A 9,229-nucleotide genomic window follows, 5' to 3' on the forward strand; every position below is an offset into this window, starting at 1 on the left:
AATGATCTCTGGGTTAGAGAAATAAAATAAAAAAAGTTATCAAAAATCATCCTGATCAATATATCCAAAGCCAAAATGTTACCCTCCATCTAGTTCATAGTACATTCAAGCTAGACCTATAACCAAAGTTTTTCTCAATTAGTTGAACCCACCGCGACATAGAAGTTAATAATTTACCAAATAAAAACAATAATAAGTTAAAATAAATCAAATGAAAAAAGTTAAATAAACTCTAATAACATTAAATTAAAAGAGTAAAAAAAAAAAATTCGTAATAATCAATAACCAATACATCAATCTAATGATCTTTGAGTGGGAGTTCAAGCACAATCTTTTAGGAGTGATCGTTGGTTTGATTTTCTCAATTCAAGAGCTAATCAAGAATCAAATAAAATTGATTCGTTTTACACAAAAACAACCAAATCTATGTCCAATAAACAACACAACTAATAGATTTATTTTTTTAGAATAATTATAATAAATAACAATTTTTAGAAAAATTATTAAGTATGTAGCAATATTTTAAAAAAATTGTAAATATAGCAAAATCTATCAGTGATAGGCTTCTACCGTTGATAAACTCTTATGGTCTAACCAACATTTGCTACATGGTCTATTAAATATGAAATTTTGGTAATAAAGAGTAGAAGTTGGTGGGAGTGCACCGTGAAATTTGATGATAAAACACAGTAAAACGGACTTTATATTATTTGACAACGCGGGTGCGGTGGAAATGGAACCCCCAACGCAATCGCCTTCAATTGGCTTACTTCCTTCCTTCCTTCCTTCCTTCCACCACCATTTCCATTATTATCATTATCATTATTATTTCTTTTTTTTATTTTTTATTATTTTAATCAATTAATTAACGCAAGCATAGAAGAGAAGAATCGCAAGCAGCATTTTGTTTTTGTTTTTCCGTTTCTGCGCCATCCTCGACTCTCTGTCTCTCCTCTTTCTCTCTCAACTTTAGAGTTCTAATGGAGCAAGGATCTGGGTTTTCCACTACTTCCAACCCTTCTCAGGTTTCCTTCTTTTCTTTTCATTTTCCATCATCATTCTCCTTCTTTTTTTATTCTTCCTCTTCTACTTCTCTCTATTTCTATCTCATTTACCCAATTCCCCTATTCCCCTATTCCCCCTTTCCCCTTTCTTCCTCCCTTCCATTTTCCCTCACATGGGTGTTTTTCATACTCCTCAATTCCCTCTCACAGCTTCCTGATTCTCTGTTTTCAATCCGAAAATACGTCCTTTGCTGATTTGTTGTTTTAGATTTTGTTCAACGTTACATTTTTCTAGATTTACGGTCTTTCATCCTTAACTCTTTTCCATGTTTTTCTTTGGGTCAACTTGTTTACAGGTTTCCTTTTCTTACTCTATAGATTCTTGTGGGAGTTCTTCTTGGCTTCTTTCTGTCATCAGCATTTTGTTCATTTCAATTATTCCAATTATTTTACTGATTCTTATCATAACCATCATTGTCGTCATCATTATTATTTTTTAATCTCTTTTTGATAACGATAAGTTTAGGTCTTCCTTTTATTTAGTTTTCTTTGGATAGTGTTTTTTTTGTGTGTCTTTTATAATATTCTTTAGGTGGAGTTTAGAGTGCTTGTGTGAGGGAATTTTATTTGGAGGTCTAAGTACTCTTAGCCGTTCAACGTTGTTAATACGTGTGAACTCACTATTGTAAGGATGGTGGCTTGATTTTCTGGTGCAAGATGTCCTGTTTTTCTGAACTTAGGTTGTTACTGTTGGCAATGGGTTATAGTGTACAGTTCCTCTTCCAATTTCGCGACTGGCCAGTATCTTCTTATGTAGTATGGGGGGGGGGGGGGGGGGGGATATTTGACCATTCTAATTGTTTGGTTTTGACTCATCCGATTCACTGAGGCCTATTTTCCTCATCACAAACAGTGGCATGCTGTGGTGGAAGTGAAACTAATTCATAGATACGGCATATCTGTTAAACGAACTGTTTTTGTAAATAGAATTTACTTCAAAACCGTCGAGGAGTGTGCCTGTATATAATCTTAAAAGGCCTGCACATCTTTATGTTTTTTCTCTGCATAACAATCTTTTTGATGGAGATAGTGCAATGGGAACTCTTTTGGACCGTTGGTTTTTCTGTAAAGTTGATTAAATTTCAAGTTATAACTGAATCTTATGTCTTGCTGTTGCAGCTCTCGCGGGCATGTCTTACAAGGAATCTAATACTTGCATACCAAAGTTTTGGAGTAGTGTATGGAGATTTGAGTACTTCACCGCTCTACGTGTACTCAAGTACATTTGCAGGGAAGTTGCAGAAACATCGAACTGAGGAAGTAGTATTTGGTGCATTCTCCTTGATCTTCTGGACTTTTACATTGATACCATTATTAAAGTATGTCTTCATTGTATTGAGCGCAGATGACAATGGCGAAGGTATGGGTTGGATTGCAGTACTTAGCCTGTTTCCCCTATGTGAGATTTAATCAATCCTCTAAGGTTCTTTTGTGCGCTATTTGTTCTCTGGCTGCAGGAGGAACATTTGCTCTTTACTCCCTGCTCTGCCGACATGCTAAGTTGAGTTTACTTCCCAACCAACAAGCAGCCGATGAGGAGCTCTCAGCATACAGATACGGTCCATCTTCTCATGCAGTAGCCCCTTCTCAACTAAAAAGGTTTTTGGAAAGGCATAAAACACTTAGGACAATCTTACTTCTTGTCGTATTATTTGGTGCTTGCATGGTCATTGGTGATGGAGTGCTAACTCCTGCAATTTCAGGTTTGATATTTACTATTTGTCGTAATCGTTAAGGTTTGGAAGGATCCTGTAGGTGTTTGATTTTCTTTCCATAATAATTAAGGATTCTGAATACATAGACGTGTCTTCTAGTATTCTGGCAGTTCTTTGATTTCAATAGAATGTACCATGCATGTCCTCTAAGTACACATGGTTTTTCAATTTCTTTTAGAGTGTGAGCTACTTTGTTTTCTTTACATTAACAATTGACTTTCAGTCTGACTTACGCACATCTAAGGAGTATAAGGTCTAAGAAACCTGGAAGCTGGAAGTACTACTTAAAACAAAAAGACAACCTAAGGGCAGGGGAAGAGGAATCTCCCTTCCAAAGAGGCTAAATTACAGATGTGATTTGTTAACGATCAGCAATATTGGATAATTTCAAAAAAAGTTGCTGTTGCTGTGACACCACCAAGAGGCTTCGAACTGTACACTGCTTGAAACTAAGTTTTATTGAGAAAAATGAAAGAATACATGAGCATACTAAAAAACCAAGCCCAAAATAAGGAACACCCCCTACAGAATTAGGAAGAGACTCCAACTATTTAAAAGAACTTCTATACAATAGTTACAAAGTCTTTGTAATCGAAGCCTATAAAGAAGCATGAAGGCAAACAAGAAATGAAACCTCACTAGGTTTCTATCAATCCCTCTAAAGTTCCTATTATTCCACTCAACCCACAAGGTTCAGAAGATCGCCCACACCTCAATGAGTCATAATAGAAAATGACCCTTCTTCCTATTAGATGGGTTGAGGAGAAATTCCTTGATCATACCTCTAGTGTTCCTCCGACGAGTGAATGAAAAGCCAAATGTCTAAAAATTTAACTGCCAAACTGAACTTGCATGATCACAATGCCATAGTAATGAATTTATCTTGATCTAGTCTCATATTGTCTTTTGAACTAGCAGCTTCACACCAATGCCTAAGAGCAGAATCCTGCATGTAAGCTGTATAGAAAACAAAGACTATGTTGCTTTGACTAACATCTGATAATAGATGATTACTTATGGAGATGAGGCTAATAGATGATCATAAATAATAACTTTCAGTCGTAGAACAGCCACCAACTTACCAGCCTACCATTTGCCATGAAGCAAAGATAAAAGAAGTCAATAGTGAAGAACAATATCCTTCAAACTTTATGAAAAGAAATTGCAAAGTGGTGGGTATAAATTTATGGTTAGCGATCTGTATATTAATGTGCTGCAATATTTCAACCGTGTTGTGTCACTGGTCAATTGTAGGAGATGAGTTATCAATTTGAAAAGAAAAACTTTCCAACGGAAGCTATCTTTACCTGTGATTTATTTGTATACTTTTACTACTTTCTTGAACCAAAGAATCCATGTTGTGTCCAGTCTGACATGAAATTCAATTATACATTGTTCACTGCCATACTGGTACCACCTTTATTGCTTCTGGATGGCTTACAATTTTGGTCTTCATGATCTTAAGACTTTTTTGGCTTATGTGTCTTTTTCCTTGCAGTTCTATCCTCAGTTTCAGGTTTACAAGTTACTGAAGCAAAATTGACCAATGGTAATCTATTATCTTTACATAGGGTTAACTATGATGCTTTAGAGTACGTCATTGATCATAATATTCTGTTCTGATTCTCATTTAAGATGATCTATACTGTAGGGACACTTCTTTTGATTGCTTGTGCCATATTGGTTGGTCTGTTTGCTCTGCAGCATTGTGGCACCCATAAGGTTGCATTTATGTTTGCTCCAATAGTTATCATCTGGCTGTTGTCAATTTTCTCTATTGGCTTGTACAACATAATACATTGGAACCCAAATATTATTCGTGCAATCTCCCCTCATTATGTTCTCAAGTTCTTCAGAGTCACAGGTAAAGATGGGTGGCTTTCTCTCGGAGGGATTCTTCTGGCCATAACTGGTATGTGGAATTTGGAATTGTTATATGTGTTTAGTTTTTTTTTTCCTTAGCGTTGTGGGCATTTTCCTTGCCAATTAGTAGAGTTTGGTGTGAGTTTTGTTAGAAAACTGGAGTTTTGTTAGAAAACTGAGTGCTATAGGAACCTTATAAGGTTTTGTTTCTTAGATAAGATCGTAATGTTAAATATTATTCTTCTTTCAAGCTCATTAATGGGAATTCTTGCGGTTTCCTTAGGTACTGAGGCAATGTTTGCGGATCTTGGTCATTTCACTGCTTTGTCGATAAGGGTGAGCGTTGCTTTGTGACCATTTTGAGTGTTCTGCAGCAGAATATAGACATGAGATTGGGGAATCAAATTCCATCATGAGTGGAGGAAGAGCTTATATATTCTATGTTCACCTTTTTATTCCGCTCCAGGATAAAAAAAATTATAGAGATAATTAGGTCATCCATGTTATTAAAGAAGCTCCTTGCGGGATTTTTGGAATATTATAGTCTACGAGTGACAATGACTTGTTCTTAGATCTGTCTTTTGTGCTTGAAGCCAATGACTAATGGTCTCATTTAGCAACTCATGAATGTTTTAAGCAACTAATACGAAGTCTATATTTTTGCAGATTGCATTTGCACTTCTTATCTACCCTTGTTTGGTCATACAATACATGGGTCAAGCTGCCTTTCTATCTAAGAACCTTAATTTGTTTCCAAACAGTTTTTATGACTCGATACCTGGTTAGTTGACCAAACTTGGTTCTCTCCACAGTGGTTTGGATTTCAAGTACTCTGGTCTTAACCATTGTCATTACCGTTGTTTCCTCTTGCAGATCCTGTGTTTTGGCCTATTTTTGTTATTGCCACCCTTGCAGCTATTGTGGGGAGCCAGGCAGTCATTACTGCTACTTTTTCAATTGTTAAACAATGCCATGCCCTTGGTTGCTTTCCAAGAGTGAAAGTTGTCCACACCTCTAAACACATATATGGGCAGATCTACATCCCAGAAATAAACTGGATATTAATGGTCCTCACTCTTTCCATTACAATAGGGTTTCGAGACACGACACTGATTGGAAATGCTTATGGTAAGTGCTTTAGACTCTTTCTCATGCACATTGCACACCTTCATCTGCAGCCATCCCCATACACTGCACATTAGTTTTTGGTGGAGGTTTATTACTGACAATTTTAGGTCACCTAACAGTAACACTATGTCTATAAGTGGTAATAATTACCGACTTCTTTTAAAGGAAGTAATGTTATGACTTATGAAGTCAAAGTGTGAAGGATTTCTTTTCAGAATAGTATTTTTAAGCACAACACTTTTTTTTTAAATGTTGCCAAACCTCATGTAATTCTATAAAATGTTCTTAATTAGTTAAAAATACTTTTGAGATATTGAAAGTCTATTTCTTACCTCTCTAATTTGTAATTGTTTTGGCAACCTGAGATGAGTTTTAAACTACATACCTGAGGATCAATGCATTGCATTTTTTTAAACCTTGTTCCACTTGCAGATGTGAAGTAATTGGATCACTTCTAAAGTGTGTTAAGGATTGCTTTTAAGAATAGTGTTTTTAAATACATTACTTTTTAAACTGTTGACGTCGTATAAATTTTGTTAAAAAAAAAATAGTTAAAAACACTTTTCAGATATTAAAAATCTGTTCTTAACACATTACAAGTCTCTCTAAATTGAACATTCTTTGCCACTTTTGATATTGTTTTAAGTTACAGAAAGATCATTGCATTATTGTAAACCTTTTACTCATTTAATATGTTTTTGTACATAGAATGCTTACACTTGAAATTGGAAGCCACTTTAGTTTGCATCCAAATGAAGTGTTCAATGTAATGTTTTCGAAACTCATTAAATGAGTCCAGCAACCAGCCTTTGTTGGGGATGGGTATTAATATGCCCTTCACTAAAATCTCTTGCATTGATTTGTGATCTGATTTTGTAAGTAATAATGAAAATGGAAATTCTCATATTAGAGCAGCACCCACTATACTTACTTTTTCTTTTTCAATATTTGAGTGTGGCCTAGCCAGCCTATGCGCACCTCGATTAATCTCACGGAACAACTCGATTGATCCTACGATATTTGAGTGTTAAGAAAACTTTTAGGATATTAATTCCTAGGTAGGTGGTTACCATGAATTGAACACATGGCTTCTTAGCCATCTATTAAGAGAGACTATGTCCCCTTTTTACCACTAGGTCAACCTATGATGGTTTACTATACTTACTTCTCACTCACTCTCACTTTCTCCCCTGTATTACCAGGTCATTGGCGAACCAATAGCTCCCTGCCACCTCTCTTGTTCTAACTTATAACCTTCTGTCGAGAAACCATTCATGTAACTTGCGTTTCTAAAACATGTCAATGGTGATTCAAATTGAGCTCTTTTAATTTAATGTCTTTAAAACCTACATTAGCTTATTTTTGCATTAGAGGTATTTTAGTTTATTTTTGCATTAGAGGTATTTTAATTTCTTTCCACTTGCGAATGTCATGCCTTTCCTGTACATAACTTTGTTTTTGGTTTGTGGTTCAGGACTCGCCTGCATGACAGTTATGTTCGTGACAACATTTCTTATGGCACTTGTCATAGTATTCGTTTGGCAAAAGAGTATCCTGCTGGCTGCACCTTTTCTCATCTTCTTCTGGTCTGTCGAGGGTGCTTACTTAACAGCAGCAATAATAAAAGTGCCTCAAGGAGGGTGGGTTCCGCTTGTGCTATCAGCCTTTTTCATGATTGTTATGTTTGTCTGGCATTATGGCACTCGCAAGAAGTACAACTTTGATCTACACAATAAGGTTTCACTGAAGTGGTTGCTTGGACTAGGCCCTAGCCTTGGTATAGTTCGTGTCCCTGGGATTGGTCTCATATACTCAGAATTGGCGACAGGAGTACCTGCGATATTTTCTCACTTCGTGACAAATCTCCCTGCATTTCACAAGGTTTTAGTCTTTGTTTGTGTAAAGTCTGTTCCTGTTCCATATGTCTCCTCCGAAGAACGTTTCCTCATTGGGAGAGTTTGTCCTAGACCATATCGGATGTATCGGTGCATAGTGAGGTATGGCTACAAGGATATTCAGAAGGATGATGGGGACTTTGAGAACCAACTGATACTAAACATTGCAGAATTTATTCAAATGGAGGCAGAGGAACCACAATTCTCAAGCTCCGAAAGTTCTTCAGTTGATGGGAGGATGGCAGTAATAAGCACTCGGAATATACAATCAAGCTTAATAGTGTCAGGGCATGAAGAAATTGGTACCAGCAACTCCATCTACAGCAGCAAATCCGCCACACTCCAAAGTTTACGATCTGTTTACGAGGAGGAGAATCCACAACTAAGAAGGCGCCAAGTGAGGTTTCAGCTATCTCCCAGCCCTTCAATGGACCCAAGAGTTAAGGAAGAGTTAATAGACTTGATCCAAGCCAAAGAAGCTGGTGTAGCATATATAATGGGACACTCATATGTGAAGGCCAGACGATCTTCGTCGTATTTGAAAAAGCTTGTGATAGATATCGGGTACTCGTTCCTCCGAAAGAACTGCAGAGGCCCGTCTGTTGCACTCAATATCCCTCACATCAGTCTAATTGAAGTGGGCATGATATATTATGTTTAGTACTGTGAAGAAGAACAATACATATATTCTGATTGTTCCGAGTAGAGATCCCGTGGCATCTGTAGGTTGTTGGCAGCAGAGGGTAGTAGAGGAAGAACCAACAGCATGATATTGAGATGTGTGGTAGCATCATCCTGAGATTGGCTGTAGATAAGATTCAAGACTCAATATTACCTTTATGTGATAAGTTGGTTAAGATTTGGATAATGCTTTTTCCAAAATGAAGAGTGGATATGATGTTTGTGGGAGCAGACGTCATTGTGAGTTGTTTTAGAAATAGGAAAAGGCTTAAACTCAACACCTGAAATGGGTTCTTGGAAACAGGAAAGGTTTGGAGTTGGACGCTTTTTTATTTATTTATTATTATCTTTTACATCTTCTGTAAGCAATTAGTAGGACAAAGTATAAAATAAACCAAACCGTTCGTAGTTCAATAAACTTTTCAGTATTGTCGATATGATTACTTTTGGTATATTTTATTCATTAACGATTATGATAGAGCAGAATTGTCAAAAATGTATTATAAAATCAAAATAATTACCCTTCATGGCCAAAACTGTATCATATGTATCCCTTTAAATTAAAACATACATACATATTTTGTATTATTTATAATACATTATTCTCTCTTATATTAAGAAAATGTTTGGATTTTGGATTGATTTAGGTACGCTTGGATTGACATAAGAAAAAAATATTTTTCAAGAAATTCATCTTTTTAAAAATTGTTTAAAATATACTTACAAATATATTTTGAGTGGCTTCCAAATACTTCTACTTTTTTTAAAACAACTTATTTTTTAAATTAAACACTTGAAAATGTAATCTAAACATATCATTAGTATCTATTGAGTTTGATTTATATTCCATTAAATGTCAATGGAAAATTTGTTATAATATAGT

The 9,229-nt window shown here is 35.8% G+C and overlaps 1 protein-coding gene across 2 annotated transcripts; it reads left to right on the plus strand.

The window, feature by feature from the left end:
• Positions 1-712: 712 nt before the first annotated feature.
• On the plus strand, positions 713-8,783 carry LOC103491703 (potassium transporter 4). Of its 2 annotated transcripts, none has more exons than XM_008451760.3 (9): positions 713-1,025; positions 2,184-2,424; positions 2,522-2,767; positions 4,278-4,328; positions 4,431-4,691; positions 4,926-4,978; positions 5,309-5,423; positions 5,516-5,770; positions 7,245-8,783. In XM_008451760.3, exons 1-9 carry the CDS (start codon positions 981-983, stop codon positions 8,324-8,326), a joined length of 2,349 nt encoding a protein of 782 aa, XP_008449982.1. In that variant the 5' UTR covers positions 713-980; the 3' UTR covers positions 8,327-8,783. The 2 variants fall into 2 exon arrangements, with proteins under 2 accessions (XP_008449982.1, XP_016900841.1); XM_017045352.2 differs by lacking the exon at positions 713-1,025 and adding an exon at positions 1,316-1,360.
• Positions 8,784-9,229: the final 446 nt, after the last annotated feature.

The sequence above is a fragment of the Cucumis melo genome, chromosome 6, assembly GCF_025177605.1.
Source record: "Cucumis melo cultivar AY chromosome 6, USDA_Cmelo_AY_1.0, whole genome shotgun sequence".
Classification (NCBI taxonomy): Eukaryota; Viridiplantae; Streptophyta; class Magnoliopsida; order Cucurbitales; family Cucurbitaceae; genus Cucumis; species Cucumis melo.

Excerpts from the sequence above, each read along its gene's own strand:
- LOC103491703 (XM_008451760.3), top strand. The coding sequence starts at position 981 with ATGGAGCAAGGATCTGGGTTTTCCACTACTTCCAACCCTTCTCAG. Across the intron at positions 5,424-5,515 it reads TTTTTATGACTCGATACCTG|ATCCTGTGTTTTGGCCTATT; the intron begins GTTAGTTGACCA and ends TTCCTCTTGCAG. Across the intron at positions 5,771-7,244 it reads ACTGATTGGAAATGCTTATG|GACTCGCCTGCATGACAGTT; the intron begins GTAAGTGCTTTA and ends TTTGTGGTTCAG.